General features: G+C 36.5%; 1 protein-coding gene across 2 annotated transcripts in view; it reads right to left on the reverse strand.

The window, feature by feature from the left end:
- The window catches only part of LOC127409656 (protein eva-1 homolog A-like), a 78,540-nt gene extending 52,789 nt beyond the window's left edge, over positions 1-25,751 (reverse strand). Inside the window, exons 1-4 of one of the 2 annotated variants that reach the window (XM_051644370.1) lie at positions 25,553-25,751; positions 12,514-12,731; positions 11,629-11,752; positions 7,559-7,711 (exon numbers count right to left, since the gene is read on the reverse strand). In XM_051644370.1, coding sequence (XP_051500330.1) covers positions 7,559-7,711; positions 11,629-11,752; positions 12,514-12,731; positions 25,553-25,655 — 598 coding nt within the window. In that variant the 5' untranslated portion in view covers positions 25,656-25,751. The remainder of the gene's footprint in view (positions 1-7,558; positions 7,712-11,628; positions 11,753-12,513; positions 12,732-25,552) is intronic. The other variant, XM_051644371.1, reaches the window with a different exon arrangement.
- Between the last annotated feature and the right edge of the window lie 1,192 nt (positions 25,752-26,943).

Consider the following 26,943-nt stretch of genomic DNA (forward strand, 5'->3'; position numbering starts at 1 on the left):
TGGTAGTTAGCGTCAATACTCGCTGAGCTACCCAGGCCCACTCTGGTGCATTTTTGGTTGCCGCCTGCAAATTTAAAAGCTGGCCTTACACACATACAGTGGACTAATTGGATAAATGTGTCTCATTTTACAGATAAACCCCCAAATTAAAAAAAAAAAGATTCCAATATTTCATAAATAATACTGTATATGTTTAAAATCTTATGATGAACATCATTTTAATGAGTTGGTCCTAAATTTATAAGCATGTCATTCTGGCTCCGTTTGCTCTATCTCCCTCCAAAAAGTCTTATTTAATTCCACTAGAAAAGTTTTTTTTCTATCACCTTCCATCTCAATATACAGATCTGAAAGATAGGTGGCGCTCTAATACGGAAAAGCACACACCATAGACATCCAGTCAATTTTGGATGGTATGCATGTTCTTCAATATCTCCGGCTATGAATGGATTAGAAGCTCAGTCTAAGCGTCACTGGAAAGCTTTGCGATGATATATAACATTTCATAATCAATAAAAAATAACATATTTGGCTAAAGATTTGTTTATCATGCTTTTTCTGCTGGACTGCCAATTTTTTTCTGGGCATCTGAGATATAACATTGGATTATTTTACCAAGCAAGCTCACAGACAAGTAAACACTGTCTCATTTGAAAGCAAACAGTCTAAGGTAAGACTTGGTATAGAGTTTGTGGCTATTTGGGGCTTACAGAAGCAGTAATAAGGGCAGACATGACAAATTTGTCTTTGTTGTCTTACAGAGATCATATTTCACTTTGTGATTCTTTTGATAATCATTCGAACTGTGGTGTTAGGGCAACAAAATAAACTGTACAGTCACATTCCTGAGAATGAGAGCTTTCATTTGATCTATAACTTGTCTATTTAAGTGCTATGTGAACACATTTTATATTCATAGTCATATGTGGCTATGTGGCGCTTATTTGCAACGCAAAGTTTTTAAGGCTTTATTTTGTTATTTTATGCAACATAAATGCAAAAGTGATGGATTTCTATGAAAAGTTCAATTCCAAGCTTTCAAATGGTACTACATATGAGTAACTTATGTATCTGCGGACTTTTACAATTTAAGAGTAAACTTATTGTACGCTTCTGGCTCTGCCTACGGACCTACCAGCAGGTCCATAGAATATGTACAGTATAAGTACCGCATTTTAAAAAATACTCTTTTATGTATACATGTCTTTAGGGATGTACAAATGTTTACAAATCCTATGAAGACTGATCAGAACTGAAAACTTTAATTCTGCAATCAGAAGTTCTATATTTTATTTCTTAAATATTTAATTATATACTTAATTAGGGTTCCATTATACAATTAGGACTGAACATATAAATGTATATTTAATATAAACAAATAAAACTAGAAAACACCCTATTTTATGTAACTGGTTGGAAATATAGTAATAAACAGCAGCAATTAACAAAAGTCCCTTTATGGCTGCACGGTGCTCAAGTGAATCAGTGAATCATTTATTTGAACTCGTTCATTCACATGAAGCGTCCGAATGAACAGACACAGACACACTAAAATGAATCGGAGTTTACAGTGCTAAATATAAGTGAAACGTGCTATTAAAACCGGTTCACTTACATGATTCACATTTTCCAGCGCTACGGGTTAGGTGAGTGTGTTTGATAATGCCCTCGGCTCCATTGCTGCGTTCGCAATACAATGTGACAAATGTAGCGTTTTGGGGCACTACGGTGCTACTCGTTGGAAAATGTAGCTTGTTACAGGAAAATCTACACTAATGGGAAAATAGATACTGTCACGCTACTGAAAAACGTGCATACATATGTATGCATGTTATAGCCAGACATTACGTAAGATCATACTTGTACAACAGCAATGAAAATATTTTTTTTTTGCATTACAGTAAAGACATTATTAATTTAAATGCGTGACTGCTGTATGCATTTTCCATTTCCCTTTTTGATTTGTAACTAGTAGCACCTAATAAACAAGCAAAAAATAGAGCAAACAGTTTTCCTAAAATTTATGTCCACATATGTGGACGGCGGGACTAAGTTGTGGCATTTTAAATAATACAAAGCTATAGAAAGTATAGCTTTGTATTTTATTGTTTCCATAAGTGTTGGTTATTCATGTTTTTAAGACGTTACAGACATTACATCAGAAATTAGCATAATTAATTCCAATTCAAATTAATGTCCAGCATCATCCAATCACTGCCAACCATGTTAAAATAAAATGATACATTATAAATTCTGAATCGATGTACTGATTATCATTGTCCCATGTCTGCCAAACATGTTGAGTGATCCAAACATCATCTGCAGCCTGAAACTGAACTTTTGGTCAGATTTTAAGAGTGAATGCACTTAGCTGCAAAGAGAGATATAGGATGCTCCCTTGCTCCCTACTTAGTGAATGACTTAACCTCCAGTGTGCTGTCTGTCTGCACTGGTCTCAGTACTGTTCGAAATGCACCTTATTTTCATCCTAACTCATTATAAAGCCTCTGAAAGCAACATTTTTTCAGCTTTTGCACAAACCCATTGATTCCCAATGTGAAAATACACAGTGAATATATGAATGCATGTACTAATGTTAATGAATAGAACCATATTGTACAGTGATAAAATAAAATATAACAATATTTACAGTATATTAATGTGAAGCAAATTACCCAATGATGCATTAATGTTGAAAGTTATTCAAAATAACTTACTTGAGTGAATAATGTCCCAAAATCCATGTATGTGTACATTATGTTCATCAGTGCGCTGGCACATGTAAAATGAATAACGTTTTTAAAGCGGCATATCAAACGAAACAAGAGACTCTACTCTTTACACCCAAAGAGGTTTCGATTAAAGACCAGAGGCACTTTTGTTGGCTCTATGCCTGTAGAGGCGCTTCACGGACATTGACGTCATGATGTTGTGTCACATGACTCGGTGTGCCAAAAGGTGAACCTTAAATAGTCTTGTAAACAGTATTCAGTCGGTTTAAATATTTATTTATTTTTTATTTTTTATCCCCTTTTCTCCCCAATTTGGAATGCCCAATTATATATTCTCCACGGCATCCACGCACAACTCACCACGCGCCCCACCAAGAGCGAGAACTACATTATAGCGACCACAAGGAGGTTACCCCATGTGACTCTACCCTCCCTAGCAATCGGGCCAATTTGTTTGCTTAGGAGACCTGGCTGGAGTCACTCAGCACACCCTGGATTCGAACTCATGACTCCAGGGGTGGTAGTCAGCGTCTTTAGGTTTAAATTAATTTAAAATTATGTGTTGAGTATAACGAAGCCAAAATACAACATCCATGCATGTGGACACGGGGAAGCACAAGGTTATTTTTGTCTTTTGATTTCGGTATGTAATTTGGCCTAGACATGCGAGAATCACCCAAATATAGATGTTTGAGTGAGTCCAGGATTCACCATTCGGACTTCCACCAGAACCAAACAGTGACTTAAAAGAAGTACAAAGTTACCAGACAGCATTACTGTGTCTCATCGTACAGAACTTTTAAGGAACACCCACACAGTATGTGTGTGACGGTTCATTTGCGAATCCATTAACACAAAGCATGACTTCAGACTAAAGACTTGACATAACTATCACTCATTCAAAGAAAGAGAGGAGAGAAAGAGGATGGCTGAGATCTGAAGACCGGAGACATGTCATCACCTCACCACTAATGGCTTTAACAAATGTCAAAGGCCAAAGGTCACAGAGCCGTGTAAGTAAACAGAGAACTGCTCGCTGATAGAGATCTGATTTATGGACACTACCAGCCAATGCTGTCACAGTTAAAGAGGAGGAAACTATTTTATAACCCTGCTGGGATCTATCACCTGATTATTTTATCCCTGTATGACAGATCTGGATCTCCTCTGATCTAATGTATCTGGTGCAATGGAGCTTAAGTTCTAATTGAGTGCTTCTTGTGAACCCAGAAACTGGATCCATGTGAGACCTGAACCCCAGGGTCACCCTCAGTCCTCCATCAATGAGACTATACAGCCCTGCATGGGGTAAATACACAGTGTGGGAACTGTACGGAAGCTCGCAAATGACAGGCCATTGCTTTCTCAAGATAACAAGTTATTTTTTGTAATAATGTTGACATAACAAAAGGTAATAGTGATATATAAAGCTATAAAACAAATTTGAAGTAGGCCAGTGTCAACCACTCATGATATGCACATTTATGTAATCAAGGGCCATGAACAGGACTTATATTAACTTACTTTTGCCCCATAAAGATTATTCGCCTGCAGTCTGAATAGGTCCTTAGGTATGCATTGTTTTAATTTAAAGGTGCACTCAGTAAGCCTTTGCTAATTAAAAAAGTTTTACACATAAATACATGAATAGCATTTTTTAGAAATATGATAAAAATGATGTACACTCAGACTCCAGTCATGTCAGTAACCCAGGAAAAATTGCCCCCTCATGGGCGCTGTCATGTTGACAGCACTGGACACTGTCATGCAATTGACTGAGTTACTACCACTAATACTGACAATAATAATAGCATGTTTACTTTATATAGCGCTCAAACATAAAAGAACATTGTAAACAAAACAAAAAAACCAAACAATATAACATCAAAAACAATATACTTACTACAGACAACAACAGAGCCCAAGTCAACAGAATAGTCCAGAGTGATTATGGTATTGATCAGGAGGAGTGTGATCCAAAAGATGAGTGCAAGAGGAAAGATAAAATGTCCAAACAATAGGGAGTCATGAAACAAACCGCTATGACCTGCAGCTCTCACGGCGCGGATCACAGATAAACGGTGCAGAAGCTTGTACGCGAGCACATGGCGGTGTTCAGGCGCCAGAGAGCTCGTAGGTCGAGGCTGCCTGGTCACAGTCCAGAGCGCAACAACACGTGAAAATTAATTTGGATTGAATCCAAGACAAGTAGCCCAACAGAAGATTAACAAACATATTCGGTGTGAAGCGGCAGCACTTAGTAAATAAACTTCCAGTATCCAGGACAATAGGTGTCAGTATAGAGTCCAAAACCACAAGAAATTCTGGTATGGATGGGATGAGTAAGAGCCAGCTAAAAACTTCCAGAGTGCAACTTTAAAGTCGATTTTATTATGGCAATATATTTATGATCATATTAATAATATAATATGAATTAGTCTGAGTTTGGATTTTTCAGCCATGCAAAGATAAAGACATGACAGTCACATTTCACCCCCAAATCAATTATTTTGCAAAAATTAAATTAAAATAGCCATTAAGATTTTTTTGCATTGTGACATTATTTTCATGACAGTTAAAAAAAAATTTCCCCTATCAAATTCACATTACCGTAATTCATCCAGACGTCCACTGTAAGTGCCTCACTGTAACCCAGATTTGTGTGTTTTTTTTAAAAAATTTTTTTTAATGTTTTATTTAAATTAATAATTAAAAAAATGTTTTGTGGTAATCAACATTACTCCACAAATGCTGTCAAGTTGAGCTTAATTTATATTGAACGCGGAACATTCCTTAAATTTAATGGTCCTAAAAATAGGACTAATTTCCCCATTTCAAAATATAATTTCTTATTTTTTACTTTTTGATTTTGGGGCGAAATGTGTCCTGGGCATGTTTATGTGAGACATTGTGAATATTATATGCATGTCTTAGCCCCCTATATCTAAATACTAAGTATTTTTGCTTATGCAGTGAACACACCCAGCAACTCCACAAAAACAATACTAAACACATTATAAAAACCAAAAACAAGAATTAACCTGGAGCCAAAAGTCCACCCTCTTTCCCAGACCACTGATGCACACATTGCTGTATATAATTTCACTGTCACTGTATGGGTGTGTAATGACGTCCAGTCTTAAAAGACACACGTACGTATACACACACACACACACACACACACACACACACACACACACCCTTCAGAAATGTAAAAAGGCATAAGATTAACAGGTACTCATCACAAGACAAAAAGAGAGTGACGCTCTGACAGAATTTCCTTCCACACATTCGAGAAATTTCCTTGAAATCAAACATCTTCCTGGTGGTGCAGTTCCAGTGAGCACTTTAGTTACACACCCACAGCAGAGAAACAAAACTGGACCAGTTCTCTGTGATACTGAGACAGTAACAATACAATTTACTGACGGTATCATATTCCACACACACACAAACATGTACAAACAGGGGAAATGTAGTGAAGAAACCAAGCACATGAGACACCTGTGATATCATGTCACACCTGCACAGGTGTGATACGGTCTATGCGTGCGTGTGTTTAAGATGTTTTGTGTATTGAATGCACAGGGTTGGGAGGGTTGCTTTTAAAATGTATTCCACTACAGATTACAGAATACATGCTGTAAAATGTAATTTGTAACGTATTCCGTTAGATTACTCAAGGTCAGTAACGTAATCTAAATACTTTGGATTACTTCTTCAGCACTGGTAGATTTTTTCACTTGTTTTGACTATTAAAACTCTGCCAGTACAGTAAGACAAAATACACATGTTAAAAATACATTCTCTGAAAAACCGAAATATCTTATGCAGTGTTGTTTCTAAAACAAGATAAACCTAATTGATCTTGTTTTAAGGATTTTTAGATATATTTACAGGAAAGCAATACAAAAATTATTATCAAGAATATGATTTTTGCCCTAATATTAAAGGTCTTACTAGAAAAAAAGAAATTATGATCCAACGTGAATTTTCTTGATAAAAAAATATGATCGTGCCTGGTAACGTGCATGTAAAATTTTATTTACACAAGGTTTATTTCTATTTCTTCAGCTCCAAACTTACTTCAAACTTACTTCTCTGTCTGCTCGTATGAATGTAACACTTCATAAGAAAGTGTTTCACCGCTGTTCAAATGCACTTTGGATTGCATCATTTATATGTATAAATGTTTTCCATCTGAAAGGACTAAATATTAAATGAAACAAATGACAATAAAATGCAAAGTAATCTCTTCAGTAATCAAAATACTTTTAGAATGTAACTGTATTCTAATTACCAATGATTTAAACTGTAACTGTATTCCACTACAGTTACAAAATCTATAGAGTTTATAGTCTTAATAAGCTATAGAGGATTGGTTAATTCATGTCCATTCCATGTGGACCGAAACTCTAGCCTAAAGTTAACCTCTCAAAGTGCGACCTTTGACTATAGAGTGTAACAGTCTGGGTCCGGAAGGAAAAATCCCATTCTTTTTCTCTATAGGGGAATAGTTTTTTTAACGATAACTTATAAACCTTTGAAGACACACCTACTATGAGCTCCGAGATTGTTAATCGATAGTATATGTTTCTTTTGAAGCCGTCAATTAAAAAAAAAAAAATTGTGTTCAAAAGCATAATTCCTGGTGTAGAACTACATTACCCATGATCTTGAGGGAGAAAATCCACCAATCAGAGAATTGCAGCCAACAAAGTGTGCCAGACGAACTCTCATCTCTCTACACTCTCAAACTGCTTATATTTCCAAACATAACATAACAGATAAACCTGGTACAAAATGAGATGTATTTGAGCTCTTACCGACAGACGGCGCCCTCCGGTGGTGTGGAGGACACTCCAGCGTTCCCTGCTGTGTGCGGCCAAACATGGCAGAATAAACTGCTATTTGCATTCCCGTCTTACATCCTAACCGCAACCGCTCCCCTTCACACACGACTTTACTCTTATACTCATCTAGAAAGAGAACACATATATACACAGAGTTCAATTTAAAGTCAACATGAAACGGCATTCGCAACCAATTTTGCTACTATAATCTGTAATCTTTTTACGAGTAAAACGGAATATTCAAGAAGAGAAAAAATAAGGGCGGGACTTGACAATATCCATCAGGAATAGATTGCATTGGGAAAACTGGTCTCTATAGCCCCTTTTCCATAACAGGGTGCTGGTGCCGAAATCAATCCTCAGCAGTCTAATTTGAAATGAATTTATTTATAAGTATGAAATATTCAGCAAATATGCAATTAATTTTACTCATCATATATTTAAATAACTTCAAAAGCAGCTTGCGATGACATAAAATCTCTGTATCAAATTACTTTGAATTTTAAAATTAGTTTTTAAAACTCAGATGTCTCATAAGCAAAGACCACAATGCGATGTTTATTTTTGGAAAAGTTAATTAGTAACGTATTCATTTAGTCAGTTTGGTTTTAAAATCAGTGGAAACGTGGGCCGGTTCTGAGCACCGTTTTCCAGCCAGCTTTATCATCGATAACGAAAACGAAATTAAAAATAAAAACCAACATGGCCCAAATGCATTTTCACAACTCCAAAACTAACTAAAGTAAAATAAAACTGTCCTCGAATTTACTTTCGTTTTTGTAGCACAGTATATTCCAAAATTTGAAAACTTTACAACCTGCCGTCGTTAAACATGAAAATATCACGAGAAATGTAAAAAAGAATTTATTTTTTGATTTTTTACTATATCAGTTAGTGCAAATACTAAAACTAAGGCCACGTCCACACTAATGCATTTTCGTCGGTCTTGGAGGGATCACAGAGCTCGAGCCCTGTCCCGTGCTCGAGCCCCTCGATTATGGACAGCATGCCAAATACATTTACCTTCATGCGCTCGAGGAACATATGAACCAGTTGGATTAGTGTGGATGTGGCCTAAATTCAAACTAAACTAAACTCACAGTCATATCTTTCCTTTTCTGTGTGTTTTTGGCAGTAGATTCTCACTCTGGAAACGCAGGTCGCTACGTGACCCAATGTGATTATCAAACCACAAAAAAAATTTATTTTAACTGCTATTTAATTATATAAATATGTACTCTGTATGTGCCTCGCGCTACAAAGTGAATTAGCGCTCTGCTTGCAGTCATCTGCTACAAACAGAGCGCGAAATGCTCATGATGGTGTTTTCAGTGTCAAGGAGCTCTTAAAAGTATGAGCAGCAGTGTCAGCACAACACCTGCTTCACACATTCACTTTAAAGCGCGCAGCACAAGCAAACTATATATTTATGTACACTATATTGCCAAAAGTATTCGCTCACCCATCCAAATAATTGAATTCAGGTGTTCCAATCACTTCCATGGCCACAGGTGTATAAAATGAAGCACCTAGGCATGCAGACTGCTTCTACAAACATTTGTGAAAGAATGGGCCGCTCTCAGGAGCTCAGTGAATTCCAGCGTGGTACTGTGATAGGATGCCACCTGTGCAACAAGTCCAGTCGTGAAATTTCCTCGCTACTAAATATTCCACAGTCAACTGTTAGTGGTATTATAACAAAGTGGAAGTGATTGGGAATGACAGCAACTCGTAAAGGACACGTAAGATGACAGAGCGGGGTCAGCGGATGCTGAGGCGCATAGTGCACACATGTCGCCAACTTTCTGCAGAGTCAATCGCTACAGACCTCCAAAGTTCACGTGGCCTTCAGTTTAGCTCAAGAACAGTGCGTAGAGAGCTTCATGGAATGGGTTTCCATGGCCGAGCAGCTGCATCCAAGCCATACATCACCAAGTGCAATGCAAAGCGTCGGATGCAGTGGTGTAAAGCACGCCGCCACTGGACTCTAGAGCAGTGGAGACGCGTTCTCTGGAGTGACGAATCACGCTTCTCCATCTGGCAATCTGATGGACGAGTCTGGGTTTGGCGGTTGCCAGGAGAACGGTACTTGTCTGACTGCATTGTGCCAACTGTGAAGTTTGGTGGAGGGGGGATTATGGTGTGGGGTTGTTTTTCAGGAGCTGGGCTTGGCCCCTTAGTTCCAGTGAAAGGAACTCTGAATGCTTCAGCATACCAAGAGATTTAGGACAATTCCATGCTCCCAACTTTGTAGGAACAGTTTGGGGATGGCCCCTTCCTGTTCCAACATGACTGCGCACCAGTGCACAAAGCAAGGTCCATAAAGACATGGATGAGTGAGTTTGGTGTGGAAGAACTTGACTGGCCTGCACAGAGTCCTGACCTCAACCCGATAGAGCACCTTTGGGATGAATTAGAGCGAAGACTGCGAGCCAGGCCTTCTCGTCCAACATCAGTGTCTGACCTCACAAATGCGCTTCTGGAAGAATGGTAAAAAATTCCCATAAACACACTCCTAAACCTTGTGGAAAGCCTTCCCAGAAGAGTTGAAGCTGTTATAGCTGCAAAGGGTGGGCCGACGTCATATTAAACCCTATGGATTAAGAATGGGATGTCACTTAAGATCATATGCGTCTAAAGGCAGATGAGCGAATACTTTTGGCAATATAGTGTATATTAAATCATAGCCTAATCACACTACTAGGACATAACATGATTTTAATTTGTCTGCCGAATGTTTACAGAATGACATTTGTACGCCAGATGGTATCGGTTTTTGGTATCGGAGAATTTTTACAAGCACGAGTAAAAGTACATGAGGGCGGTACCTGACCTGATTCCGATACTAGTATCGTTATCGGGACATCCCTAGTGAAAACTAATTCTGGTAAACTACATCTGGTAAGAAACATAATTAAGTTTTTGTTTGAGTCCAAAGATTACAGTCTCTAGTTTCATCCGAAATGCCATTTTTACAATTTGAACGATTTATCGCGAAACGGCACACTGTTAAACACAATGTACGCTCAGTGGACCGTATGCTCAGTTTCAGTTCAAATATCCTATATTCACTGTGCATTATCATGTTGAGAATTAATGGATGCATCCAAAAGCTGGAAAATGTTGCTTTCAGAGGCTTTATATGGAGTTAGGATGAAAATAAGGTGCATTTCAAACTGTTCTGAGATCAGTGCAGACAGACAGCACACTGGAGGTTAAGTCATTCCCTAAATAGGGAGCATCCTGTAGCTTTCTATGCAGAGAACATTCAATCCAAACTTCCTTTCAAAAGTTCAGTTTCAGGCTGCAGATGATGTTTGGATCACTCAGCATGTTTTGCAGACATGGGACAATGATAATCAGTACATAGATTCAGAATTTATAATGTATCATTTTATTTTAACATGGTTGGCAGTGATTGGATGATGCTGGACATTAATTTGAATGTGAATTAATTATGCTAGTTTCTGATGTAATGTTTGTAAAGTCTCAAAAACATGAATAACCAACACTCCTGGAAACATAATAAACAATTTGATTTCAAAAAGTCTGATTTTCTATAGCTTGGTATTATTTAAAATTTCACAACTTAGTCTCACTGCCCACATATGTGGACATCAATTTGCATATTTCTTAAGGACTGTTAGTTACAAATCATAAAGGGTCATGGAAAATGGACACAGCAGTCACAGAGGGGTCTCAGGAGGTTATCAAACACAGTGACCTGTAACAGCGGAGCAGAGCTTTATTTTAAGAGGAAGAGAGAGGAGTGGACAGATCTCTCTCTCTCAGCTCAGCTAACAGAGTACAATAACCTGCTGAAAGAAATAGATGCAGGAGAAATACAGCCATATGGCTCAATGGACCATGTGCGTGTGGACAGGTTTGACTATTCTTGTAAGGGCTAGTTTTTTGTAAACGTCCACACAGATATAGCAGAACATGACAAAAACGACTTCTTTAAAAACAATTGAAAACTATTGTATATCCTCATTCCTTTAGAGATTCAGGTGAACATTGAACATTGTGTGTGAGATCCTCACTCGGTCTGCACTTGTACAGCACGCTGAGGTATTTGCTGATGGTTGGACAGGGGTCCGTCCCAAACAAACGACTGTTGACAAGAACATGACAGCTTCTCCTGTCTTCACATTCATCCAACATCTTCTGCAGAGAGACAGACATAGAGAGAGAGGGAAAGAGAGACAACTCTCTGAGCTGCATGTTTTCATTCAGGTACATTCCACAGCTTTCATTTTTCCTGCAGTAGATTCCTCTCCCCCCGGGCATAAAAACACAGTGTAACTTAACTCCAGCACGCAGTCCTGTGTATGTGTGTGTTTATAGTGTGTGGTTACCAAGTGTGCAATCGTAAATCACATGTGTGTGTGTGTGCTGTCAGGCAAGCTGCAGTTCAAACAAACCAATGTTACGTTGTGAATCAAACGCACACACTTTCATCACTTTAAAACAACAACTTTGGATGCACTATGAGGTAATACTGTGCCATGCACAAATATATGAATTCAATCACATAACACATGAAAATATTAAGAATTTTCCCTAATTGCTTTTTCATAGACAACTGACCAGCCTGATCTACACGAAAATTCAGTTCAATAATGTAAATTACACGTTTTGTGGAAGTTAAAGGTGAAATGTCCACTGTGTGGTGCTAAAAGCGAGTTAAATTTTCTCGTGGAGAACAGAAGGTAATGTTGAGTGCATTGCATTGTGAGATACAGTATTCCATGCAGTGTGCTTTGCTGTATACTGCATATTTCGACAAATGAAGTAGGTCTTCTGGTTATTTCATGCATACAGACAATTTGCATAGAGTGCACCATATAAATACTACATAATGCAAAATTAGTACAAGCAGTATTGCAGTATGCTATTCTCAAAATTTTCTCAATGTCTGTTGTTACCTGCAAGGATGTTGACACATGACAGGAAGTGATGTCATTCACTGAGCGTGTCCCAGCACTGTTATAAGTGGGCGGACACTGTGGCGAATGGGCGGAGTCTTTCCTGCCATAGAAAGCTGATTGGATGGTGATGGAGGTTCTGAGTGGGCAGCGAACAGTCAGGAAGTCTCCGTCGCAGGCTTGTTCAGTGTAATTCCTCAGCACACGGGACAGATAACCTGCCACGTCATGTCAAAAAACAGACATGACGTTAAAATAATATTTTCACAGATACCGCCAACTATCATCGTATCACATCTATCTTTCTGTCTGTCTGTCTATCTTTGTGTCTGTCTATCTCTCTGTCCGTCTTATCTGTCTGTCCATCTTATCTATCTATCTCTGTCTATCTATCTATCTGTCTGTCTGTCTGTCTATCTATCTATCTATCTAACTATCTATCTATCTATCTGTCTGTCTGTCTGTCTATCTATCTATCTATCTATCATGTCTGTCTATCTGTCTATCTATCTATCTATCTATCTGATTGTCTATCTATCTATCTGATTGTCTGTCTATCTATCTGATTGTCTGTCTATCTATCTATCTATCTGATTGTCTGTCTGTCTAGCTATCTGTCCATCCATCTTTCTGTCTGTCTAACTATCTATCTATTTGTCTGTCTATCTAACGTATCTATCAATATTAAAGATATTCAGCATTTTAACCATAAACACCACTTTTTAGTTTTGGCCAGAAATGTGCTTTTACTTTCTGTTTATGTACTTGCAACAAAGACAGGAGTGTCCAACTGTACAATGTACAGTAATACAACCACACACATACACACACTTGTGCCGAGTGATGTAATTCCTTTTCACCAAAGGAATAATGTAACACACACACACACGCATGCACACACACACACACAGCACTAAACATCACCTTAGTGTGCAAAGCCAGTCCAGACATGTAGTGATTGGACCACCAAAGCCTCACACACACTTAGCGTAATCACCTGAGGATTAGTTTTTAAAAATATGCCGCTAAACCGAACCAACCAGGTCATCAGATGAGGAAGTGTGTGAAAGAGAGTTTTAAGAGGTGTCAAGGTAAAGACAAAAGAGAAAACAGAAATTCCACTCTGCTCAAACATCACTATTTCTATAGTTCATACTTTGGGTTAGGGATTTGAACACACCTCTAACCTTAAGTTTTAAACTTCTGCATATAACTCAACCCACAGGTTTGTGCTACAGAGATGAATGATACCTCAAATCACGCTGCATGTTGAGGAGAGTTGTGCCATTACTTTTCTAAACGATCAGACTTGTGACCCTTCTTACCTGGTATATGGGGGGGAATCCCATAGACTTATATTGAAGGAGAGACTCGAGCCGTATCTATACGTTGTTGAATGTGAGCTAAATATAAAAAGTTATTGTTTTGTTTTTTTACATTTATCAAGTCAACATTTTTATAGGGAGAGTTCACCAAACAATTTTAATAAAACTTCTGTCATTATTTACTCACCCTCATACCATTCCAAACCTATATGGTGGTCATTCATTTTAATTTTATAGAAAAAACAAATGCAATGAAAGTGAATGGAGACTTAGAATAACATTCTGCTGATCATCTCCTTTTGTGTTCTATAGAGGAAAGTTACAGGTTTGGAACAACATAAGGGTGAGTAAATGATGGAATTTAAATTTTTGAGTGATGAATAAAAAAACAAAACAAATATAGCAGAACATATGGTGTAGCACATAAAGGCTCATTTCCCTGCTTATAAAAGGAATCCTATACAACCCACTCGGGATTCCATGGATTGCAGTCAGCTTTCTGAACACAATCCCTCCTGCTATTGTTCTCGGACAGAAGCCAACATTCCACCCACTGACTGACAGCTCCTTTCACCAATCACGATTAAGGTGACAGACAACACCTGTGTGGGATGTCCAATCAGAGAACGGCCTGCAGGGCAATGATCACCACAATATGAAATGGTTTAAAGATTAAGCTCAAAGCAGTTGGAGGTTTACCTGAAGATAACACAATAACACAGCAGAACAATGGGGTGAAAACAGAAAGAGCAACAGCTGTAGAAGAACAAAGTAGAGGCATCCTAAAATGATCATCCTAAATTAATTAATGTATAGAATGCCATACTATTAAAGGGATAGTTCACCCAAACATGAAACTTCTGTCATCATTTACTCACCTTCATGTGGTTCCAAACTCATATGACTTTCTTTCTTCTGAGGAACACTTTCAACAAACACAGAACGTTTCCCTAACGTGATCATATGGTTCCTGTTGGATTTTTTTTTTTTTTTTTTTTTGGGAACCAATTTTGAACATTCTAGGAATGTTCTCTTTAGGTTTTATTTTTTATAACCATAAACTAACATTCCCAGAACATTGCAGGGCGGTTTTTGTCTGAACACGTAATAAGAACTTAAACAGAACTTTCTTCTAATGGTTATTTTTAGGTTTTAATATTAAAACCATAAATTAACATTCCCAGAATGTTGCAGGGATGTTTTTTTGTGTGTGTGTGACAACCTATTCAGAAGTTATACAGAATGTTCTCCAATGGTTTTTTTTTTGATAACCATAAACTAACATTCTCAGAACGTTGCAGGGAGTTTTTTTTTTTTTGTGTTTTATTTTTATTTATTTTTTTTGTGACAACCTAATAAGAACATATACAGAACATTCTCTAATGGTTATTTTTAGATTTTATTTTTATGACCTTAAACTAACATTCCCAGAATGTGTGTGTGTGTGTGTGTGTGTGTGTGTGTGTGTGTGTGTCAGACAACCTATACTGCATAATTTTGACAAATGTAGTAGCTCATTCAGATACTGTGTGCATACAGAAAATTAGAATTAAAAGAGTATACATTCTGCAGCAATTGTACATGGTAGTATACTATTCCAAACATACCTTATGTGTTTATGGGTGCAAAAAGGGGCTACTGCACTGGACATGTGACCCCCAGCTGCCTGTAGAAGTGATATGTTTAGGTTTAGCTAAATGAGGTTTAGCTCTGTCATGTGATGGGGGCAGATGGGGGTAACTTACTGCCCTACCAGTCCCCAAAACACAGGAGTCATATGAAAGATGATTAGCAAGAAAAAGAGTGCGTTAATCTGTGCTGGGGCTTCCCTCTGTTTAAATGATGCTGCTTTGTGATTGGTGGAAAGAGATGAGGGGTAAAATCCACACGTCTGCAGAGTAACACAGAGCAAAACACAATAAACACACACACAAGCACTCCAGCAGTCTGCTAAATTAGCATTTGCCATTAGTTGTGTGTTTGTGTCTGTGTCCTGATTACTATCACTGAACACTTGCATACAGAAGTCATCATTTACTCGCCCCCATGTTGTTCCAAACCCATTTGACTTTCTTTCTTCCGTGAAATGCAAAGAGACGTTTAGCAGAATGTCCCAGCTGCTCTTTTCCATACAATGAATGTGGATGGTGATTTATACTATGCAAGCTTCAAACAAACAAAAAAAAAAAAAAAAAGCACCATAAAAGTATCATAAAATTAGTCAATACATCTCGTGCACTAAATCTTCCTATCCACCACAGCTCTCAAACCATACTTGCACTTTTGTTTATACATATTGTGTCGTGTCTGGTTACAAGACATGCGCAATCAAATTGCGTTTGGTGTCTTACGGATTACTTTTGGTACTTTATCAGGTGAGTAAAATTTCCTCGCAAGCAGATGAGGTTTTCAAGGTTAATACTCTGACGAGTTTTAAATCAACAAACTGACCTCCCTAACCTAAACCTAACCAATAGTGTCATAAAAGCAAATGTGAGATGGAAAACACTTCATCTTGTGGTGCTTTTAAAACACTTTCGGCTCAAGTGTCGACTCACATGCTCTTCAGGACTCATACCCCGGTCTTTTGCATCGCAAGTGCAATGATCAGTTGAGCTACTGCGTAATTTAATTTTATATTCACTTATTTGCACCCTCAGTTTCCACCAATCAAACAGTTCCAGTAGCCAAGTTATTTAAATGCTTCGCATGAGGTCAGTTTTGCCATATGTTTGTGTGGCTCTTATTTTGAGGAATTAACTGAAATTAAATGTGCTTATAGTGTGATATGAGTCAAACCAGGATGACTAATCCTTTTTAGTCATAACAAAAGTCTTTAGTGCGATTCGCTAAAGTGGCACTAAACCACCTCCACAGCTCTGGATGATATTTTGGGACAATTATAGAGTGGAGTATCGCACACGAGACAGAAGATATTGAAAAGGAATTCCCTCAAAAACCCAAACGCAGCAGTTAGGAGAACATCTCTCGCCAACAGAAACCACACACACACACCCTAAACCACACAAATACACACATCTGTGACAGAATGCTCAAAGGGAAAATACCAGTGAAATAAATGGACAGTGTTTGCATCAAAGCTCAAAGTAGACAATTTATTCTAAAAACGCTCATTAACTTCAGGATTTGACCTCAGGTTCAACTGTGATAGTCAACCTCAGAGAACAGGAAACAAACTAGTGTGTGTGTGTGTGTGTGTGTGTGTGGAGGGAGAGAGTGTCAACATGGCACTACAATAGAGCTTAGTAGCTGCTAATTATGACACACTCACACACACACACACAGATCAGCTGAAGAGGATTAAGAGGTTGGATCTTGCTGTTTTAAAGAAATTGTTGAACATAACTAAAGGAAATCTTTATGCAACTTTTTGCATGAAGCAGTTCATAGTGATCACGTCTGTCGAGCTTCAAAAATCACTATAAAAGAAGTTCATATGACTCATCATGCACTATATTTCTATATTACACACTATTATACACTAAACTATAAGCAGGGCCGTTTGTAGCTATAAGCGGTAAAAGTGGCCACATAGGGTCCATGAGCCACATTTGTCTGTGTACAAATAACATTTATGGAGGGTCAGAACCAAAAAGATGGGTAGTGTAGTAGATTTGTTCTGAAATGTCACGAACAGCAGGGGAAACAAATGCTAAATGCAAATAACCATATAATTGTGCATAGTTAGGATAGCAAAATAAATCTTTAATGACTCTTTAATATGGCTTATAACATTTTAAAAGCAAGGAGGAAAAATAGCAAAAGTATTCAGTCAAACTCTGAGGTATTTTACCACAAATTCCAACCCATTATCACTCTTCGAGATAATAATATGAAATGGCATAATTGTAAGAAATCATATAAATTGGCTCGCACAAATCCGTTCAACTATTAATCCCATAGAGAAAAATACATGCACCAAAAACATTGTTACGGTAATTTTTCCTAAGTTAAACCCCTTACCCAAACCTAAACATGATTTTAATAGGAAAATCAGTTTTGTATACCAAAGAAGAAAACATCAAGGTTTGGAACTAGACAGGGGAAGCGTATTACAGGTTATTAACATACAGTGCATTCAGAAAGTATTCAGACCCCTTCTTTTGTTTTCACATTTTTTTATGTTGCAGCCTTATGCTAAAATGGTTTAAATATTTTTTTTTCACATCAATCTACACTCAATACCCCATAATGACAAAGCAAAAACCAGATTTTTGATAACTTTGCACATTTATTCAAAAGAAAAATCTTAAATATCACATTGACATAAGTATTCAGACCCTTTGCTATGACACTTGACATTTAGCTGAGGTGCATCACATTTCTCTGGATCATCTTTGAGATGTTTCTACACTTTGATTGGAATCCACCTGTGGCAAATTCAATTGATTGGACATGATTTGGAAAGGCACACACCTGTCTATATAAGGTCTCATAGCTGAAAATGCATATCAGAGCAAAAACCAAGCCATGAGGTCAAAGGAACTGCCTGCAGAGCTCAGAGACAGGACTGTGTCAAGGCACAGATCTGGGGAAGGCTACAAAATAATTAGGCTGCCTTGAAAGTTCCCAAGAGCACAGTGGCCTCCATAATTTTTAAATGGAAGAAGTTTGGAACAACCAGGACTCTTCCTAGAGCTGTCCGCCCGGCCAAACTGAGCCATCGGGGGAGAAGGGCCTTAGTAAGAGAGGTGACCAAGAACCCGATGGTCACTCTGGTTGAGCTCCAGAGATCATGTGTGAAGATGGGAGAAACTTGCAGAAGGACAACCATCACTGCAACACTCCACCGATCTGGGCTTTATGACAGATTGGCCAGACAGAAGCCTCTCCTCAGTGCAAGACACACTAAAAAAACACCTAAAGGACTCTCAGACTGTGAGAAACAAGATTCTCTGGTTTGATGAAACAAAGATTGAACTGTTTGGCCTCAATTCCAAGCGTCATGTCTGGAGGAAACCAGACACCACTCATCACCTGCGCAATACCATCCCAACGTTGAAGCACGGTGGTGGTAGCATCATGCTGTGGGGGTGTTTTTCAGCGGCAGGGACTGGGGGTCTGGTCAGGGTTGAAGGAAAGCTGAACATAGCAAAATACAGAGATATCCTTAATGAAAACCTGGTCCAGAGTGCTCAGGACCTCAGACTGGGATGAAGGTTCACCTTCCAACAGGACAATGACCCTAAGCACACAGCCAAGACAACGCAAGAGTGGCTTAGGGACAACTCTGTGAATGTCCTTGAGGGGCCCAGCACTCACTGTACACCAGTCACTTTAAATTGCATAAATAAATATGCAATGAGTAACCACATATGTTCACAGATGTTTCCTTTCTTAAAAATAAAGTATTGAAGAGGAGGCAAACTAAAATGTTATGCCTGCATTGTATCGATTGTATCAGTTGGTCTCTATGAAAATAAAAGTGCAACCTTTTTATATGAGCCAAGCTGTACGATATATTATGATTTCACCATCTTGTACAATTACTTGTTGACAATGTTCGGTAAAATGTCTGGCTCCTGAAACAAAACCAGTTGAGAACCACTGCTTTAGAAACCATCAATGTACTAGTGCTTTTTTTTTTTTTTAAATAGAAGCCAATACGCTTATATGAAAAGCCTATAATAAGACATCAAGAACGTTTTAATCGTTAAAGAACCATAAAATAGCTCAAGAACCCTTTTCAGCTACAAATGGTTCTTGATAAGATGAGGGTTCTTTGCTAAAACTGGTCACAGTACATATACACACTTGTTTATTTCAAAAGAGCAAGAAAGAAACATGTTTTCATTCAAAGGCCCCCTTTAATGGAGTATAAATGCAATATAGTAAGGGGGAAAAAAGAAAGCAACAAAGAGAATGGATCAGGATTTGTGATTTTCTCCTCCACTGCTGCGCTCTCTCTCTCTCTCTCTCTCTCTCTTCCTTTTTTTCTCCCATTTCTCATTTATTTATCATCTGTCTCTCTCTTTAGTTTCTGGATTCTCTCAGTCAACATTGTTTTTTTCTCTTTTCATTCATCAGCAGGTCCAGACACAATCTGTGGACTTTCTTGAAATTGATGTTGATGTTGGGGTCAAAAAATCAGCAGAACCCTGCAGAAATATTTCAAAATGTGCTAAATGAGGAACACTATACTTTTATGAATAAATTAAAGCATGATGAAATTTGCCAAAATATTTAATAAACAAACAGGAAATACATAGAACTTGTTCAGGTGTAAATAGGTGTTTCCAATTGTTCTGCGGATATTTGCAGAGCTTTCAGATTACATGCCACAGTAGTGTGTGACAAATTTGTGTTTCTAAATAAATTAACATTTTTGTATCTAATCAAGATAATTAGCCTAACCATAACATTTTTAGAATAATAAAAAAATACCTATAAATATTTATTTTATTTTTTTTTATTTGTTTTTCCAATTAAGGACGTCCCCAGATGTCCCAAAATTATAGCTATGGAAATTATATACAGTATATACAGTAAATATGTACAGTATATATATAGTTTCCATAGCTATAATTTAGGGATGTCTGGGGACATCTGGGTGTTCATAGCCAGGTGTATAGTAAATGAGATATTTTTTTATTTCTCAATGAGATTAAATGTGAAAAAATAGTAAAATGAAATGGTAAAAAGAGACTTTTGCTCAAGCTACTAGTTTTAACTTAAACATTTCTCATCAATACTCCCAAGACCAAATGATCTGTGCTATGCTATCCACATTCATTTTATCTCTATTTTCTTACTGTATTGTCTCATTTGAGTCTACGTTTATTTCTCTTAAGGCATTTGAGGAGACAAAAGTTGATACTTGAATGAAACATATACGAGAACATTAAATCTCGTCATCAGTCACATGATCTGATGCCTTCTTCAAGCTGATATCACATTCATTTACCATGATACAGACAGCATTCTGCCATAGACAAAACAACGCAACCACAGGATGTGTTTAGACAGGGTAGTTACTAGGAAGTTGACTGGCCCAAGTCAAAAGAGCACACATGTCTGTAGCATAAACAGAGAGAGATGAGTTTGTTCAAATCCCTAACCCTAAGCATGAGCAAAGTAATAGCAATGCATGCAAAACAGTTTGGCCAAAAAACAAACATGTGCATCAGGGGTCTTGTCTTGGAGTTTAGAGGGGGGTCTTTTCTATAAACACAAGGCTGGGGTTTCAAATTCCACCTCCGGAACAAAGTCTCTGAGAAAGCACACACACACACACACACACACACACACACACACACACACTCACACACTCTCTCACACACAAACATACACACACAAACATACACACACTCACTCACTCACTCACTCACTCACCTCTAAGAGCAGCAAAATATCTCTTATTTCAAGCATTTACTCTCATTTTTTCATTGTCACATCAGCAATGGGACACATTGAGATCAGTGTTGCAATTAGACCAGGACAGGATTTACAAAGAAAACTGCTAACTTTAAGTCTTGCATTAGCTTAAAAACACACACTCAAAAAAACTATTTTAGCCCATTTTGAACAAAATTCCATTTTTATACTAAATTATACCTAAATTAAATGAATACATTTTTTAAATTTCATTTAGCTAAATATTACTCAATTCAATTTTACTATGAATTTTAAATGTGTAAATCTTAAATATGGGCTAAAATAGTTTTTCTGAGTGTGTGTTTTTAAGCTTATTTATGTTATCACTCAGAGTTTTCTTTATAAATCTAGCCCTTACACTGCTGTACAGTCACGTTTATTATTATGTTTCCAGCAATGTTGGTTATTCATGTTTTTGAGACGTTACAGACAACACATCAGAAATTAGCATAATTAATTCAGATTCAAATTAATGTCCAGCATCATCCAATCACTGCCAACCATGTTAAAATAAAATGATACATTATAAATTCTGAATCAATGTACTGATTATCATTGTCACATGTCTGTCAAACATGTTGAGTGGTCCAAACATCATCTGCAGCCTGAAACTGAACTTTTGGTCAGATTTTAGGAGTGAATGCACTTTTGTGCATAGAGAACTATAGGATGCTCCCTTGCTCCCTATTTAGTGAATAACTTAACCTCCAGTGTGCTGTGTGTCTGCACTGGTCTCAGAACAGTTAGAAATGCACCTTATTTTCATCCTAACTCCATATAAAGCCTCTGAAAGCAATATTTTCCAGCTTTTGGATGCATCCATTAATTCTCAATGTGAAAATACACAGTAAATACAGGAATGCATTTACTAATGTTAATAAATAGAGCTGAATTCTACAGTGATAAAATAAAATTTATATTAAAATGACCCACAAAATAACTAACATGCGTTTTCAACTTTTGAGGGAATAATGTCCCAAAATCCATGTATGTGGACATCATGTTTATCAGATCGCTGATGCACGAAAAGTGAATTAATTTTTTAAGCGGCACATGAAACAAAACTAGAGACTCTACTCTTTACACCCAAACAGGTTTCAATGAAAAATCTAAGATATTTCTTACCAGAGGCACTTCTGTTGGCTCTGTGCCCGCAGAAGCACTTCACAGAAATTGATGTCATGTTGTGTCACGTGACTCGGTGCGGCAAAAGTTTAACCTTAAATGACAGTCTAGAGTCTTGTGAACAGTATTCAGTCAGTTTAAAAGAATTTAAATTATGCATTGCGTATAGTGAAGCCAAAACACAAGGTCCATGCTTGTTGACGCCGGGTCACACGAGGTTAAAATGATTTTTTTGATTGCACTTTCACATACAGTACCCTATATACTTTATTGCAATTTACTTTCTACATAAATGTTACTGTTTTTTTTAATGCAGGATTTATCAGTACACGTTATTCTAAACTAAAGTAACAATTATAAAAGTCACAATATCATGGCCAACAATCCACAATCCAATCTCAGTGGATTAAAATCAAGTCACATCCTACATTATTTTCTGCTCATTTCTGTTGTGTTCACAAATACATCACATCACAGAAGTTAAGTGGGTGATTTTAACAAAACCTGTCAAGGAAATGTCTTCGTCATATTTAACCCCAAGTCAAAAAAAAAAATATATATATATATATATATATATATATATATATATATATATATATATATATATATTATTATTATTATTATTACATTGTGACATTATTTTCCCCTCCTATTGTCAGTTCCGTAATGCATCCGGACATTTTACTTTTATTATTCCTATCATTTTCAATGATGCTTCTCATCACTGTTACAGTAATTTTTTTACTGTATTACAATTAAAATGTTGTTGCACAATGATTTTGAAATTACAATCGGTGAATATAAAAAGCAGTACCATACTGCACAATATAAATAATAAAATAAAATTCTACATTTTGGCAATGAGAATATCATCATGACTATCTTTTTTTTGTGTGTGTATCTGTAATGCAAATTGGGGGGTAAAATGTGCATGAACATAATGTCACAATAAAAAATCGAAATGGGCCTGAAAATAAAAATAGGCTTCATTTTCTATATGCAAATTATAATTTCCTGCTTGCTTCTTTTGATTTTGGAGTCAAATAGGACCAGAACATGTTCTTGACAGTTTTTTTGTGAATCACCTAAATGTGTTGTGAATGCCACTTCATGTAGTCTTTAAGACTAAAACACATGAATGACAGTAAGAGAGAGAAAGCGAGATAAAGACACCTTCCTCTGGTCTTATTGGTGTATTGGGATCCATCAAATAGCTTGACCTCAGTTGACCTTTTGACCTTTTAACAGGCATACATCCCATTCAGTGCCTCAATAAGCCACGCCCACAGCTTTATGACCACTTTCACTGCGGTGAACACACACACACACACACACACACACACACAATGAATCTAAATGTGTGTGTGTGTGTAAAGCTAATTAACCATGATAAAACACAGCACACACACACAAAGGCATCAGGTTCCAGTAGGACAGATGTACAGGCCTGTTACTTGGCAACAGATGCTCCATCTCCATCGGCAACGTCTGTCATGCTCCTCAAGCAGCTGTCAATCAAACTGACATTCCAAAGCCTGTAAGATTCTTTCAGTTCATGAATCTCCGGCCTGATTCTGACCCAACAGATCCTTGTGTATGGACAAGAATTCTGTGGGTTTGAAAAAAAGAAAAGAAAACCTACAATCTGATTTGTCTGATTCTACTCTGATTCCTATAAGGGTGAAAACATGCCTGCGTCACATTTAAACCCAAAGTCACAAGAAAAGAAATGTATATATATATATATATATATATATATTTATTGCATAAAGAAAATGAAGCCTATTTTTAGGACCATCACGATTTGTTTGCATTGTGACAATGTTTTCATAAAAATTAAGCACCCCTTTATACCACTTTATACTGGATTTGATATGCAGGGCATTTTTCAGCTCATATCTATGCCATAATATGAATACTAGGAGCATAAAAGAATATTAAGAACTAGATTAGATGTTATAAATAAAACAAACAGAAGAATTCACTACAAGCACATTTTTTACCCCCATATTTTGAATTTTGGGGGCATTTTTGGTGCCTTTTTTAACTCTGAGCCCTCCTAAATTTCTCACCATGCTGTCCAGACACAATGATTCTTTAACTTAAACTCAGCTAAAATTAAAGGCAGTTCTACAAATACTAATCTGATGTATAAATATTTTACTATATACATATTATATATATATATATATATATATTTCACATTACATTAATTAGAACCAGATTCATTTTATTTATTTATTTTGCAATACAATAAAGAGAATTGGGGAGGAAATGTGCTTTACTCTCATGAAAATAATGTCATAAATCCAACATAATTTCTTGTGGTTTATTTATTTATTTTTATTTTGGGGTGAAATATGACCTAGACATGTTCTTGACAGGTTTCCTGAGATTCACCCATTAAGGCAATATTTATTGTGTAAAGCGCTATACAAATAAACCTGACTTGACCTATGTGGAAGTCAAACAATATATATGTGTTTACTTTCCTTCAAAGCAAAGCTGTGCACATTTGAGTCATTTAAAAAGAAATAAACGAATAAAATGTATTTAACACACACATGCACCTGCACCTGAGTGCCAGTGAATCATTTTAAAACTATTAACACTATAGCACTTATGCACTATTTCTGGGTCACTTATCAAATATAAGCACATTTGTGAACAAATGAACTGCTTTATGCAAAAGCAAAAAGCATAAGAAATTCATGTACATTTTTCCAAATCAACTTTTCACTCAAATTGTTTTGCTGATAATTGGCTATAATTTAAAATAGGAAAATTATTAAATTAGAAAAGGATATTGATCTCAAAATGTTTGATCCCCATTGTATATTAATATATCATCATGTAAGAGCATATAGGCTATATGTTATCATATAACAATGAGTGTAAACACACACACTCGTATTGAAGCGCGCGCACGCACACACACTTTCCTTTTGATCGCGTCGGTCACGGAAGTTCCCGCGAAACAATCTGATACAATGTTCCACAGATTTAAATGCGGATCAAATAAACGCGCGAATGTGAGTCATCTCAGAATCACACATAAATGAGAAAAGCAGCTTTAAAAGTACAGAAAGTCGTAAAAGACTGATTAAAGGAAATGATTAAACTTTTGAAAAGGAATGCACGTGTCATTAACTGTACATACACTAAATGCGGTAGATAATGTGCATGTTTGGTACCTGAGAACTCATGTGAAGTCTTAGTGAAGACAGTGAGAAACGATATTCCCAACAACAGCAGTGAATATGAGACATCAGGGACAAACATCCTTAAATCTGTCATCTGGTGTCCAGTCCGATGATTCTTTAGATGATCAGAGAGGGAGAAGAAGTGCACGACATAAATGAATATCTGACTCCATGACTGAAGTCTGCTGGAGACACTCAGACAGAGCTGAAGAACACCACAGAATACCAGCAGAGGGGAGAGAGAGAGAGAGAGAGAGAGAGAGAGAGAGAGAGAGAGAGAGAGAGAGAGAGAGAGAGAGAGGGGGGCAGGTTTCCCCCTGGTCCCAGAGTCCCTGAATTTACTGAATTCTGCTGAATATTTCATTCATTTAGGGTTAGCATGATTGCCATATCACTATTATACAGTTTATACACACAATATCGTTATAATAAACAATAATAATAATTATTATAATGAATACATCTAAAACAATTATAATCTTAATAATAAAAGAATAACAATAAAGTATGTAAATAAATCAATATTTAAAATAAAACAAACCTCCACAAATCCCAAAAATGATAACATAAAAAAATAAAAATATTATTATTATTATTATTATTATTTTAAATAAACTTCAGTTGCAGTTTCTTATGGTATGAATGACAAATACATACTTTGTTTTGTCCCACCCAAAAACATATGGGAATTTTTTGTACTTATATATATATATATATTGGGAGCCCAAGCACGCAATAATTATTTAATTCCAAATAGGCTATATAGTTGTGAATCCAAACATATAATTGCAAATCTAAATAGAAGTAAATCAGAATATAAAGTTATAACTCTGAATATATTGTATATTAAAAAAAAAATAAATAAAAAAAAATAAATAATATATATATATATATATATATATATATATATATATATATATATATATTAGATTTACGCATTTCAATTTTATAACACATTTCCATAAAGTATGTGAATAAATCAATATTTAAAACAAATCAAACAAACCCCCACAGATCCCCAAAATGATAAAAAAATACAAATAAAAAAAATTACAAGAAAAATAAATAAATTGTATTTTAAATAAACACACTTAAGTTGCAGTTTTTTATGGTATGAATGACAAAAACATACTTTGTTTTGTCGAACCCAATAACAAAGGGGAATTTTCTGTCAATTTCTGAAACAAATATATATATATATATTGTATATATATTGGGGGGCCCAAACAGGAAATAATGATTAAATTCTGAATATATATTTATACATTTGAAATATTATGTGAATCCAAATATAGGCTATGTAGTTGAGGATCCAAATATATAATTGTAAATCTAAATAGAAGTAAGTTTGAATATAAAGTTATAAATCTGAATATACTGTA

The sequence above is a fragment of the Myxocyprinus asiaticus genome, chromosome 19 (genome assembly GCF_019703515.2).
Source record: "Myxocyprinus asiaticus isolate MX2 ecotype Aquarium Trade chromosome 19, UBuf_Myxa_2, whole genome shotgun sequence".
Lineage (NCBI taxonomy): Eukaryota > Metazoa > Chordata > Actinopteri > Cypriniformes > Catostomidae > Myxocyprinus > Myxocyprinus asiaticus.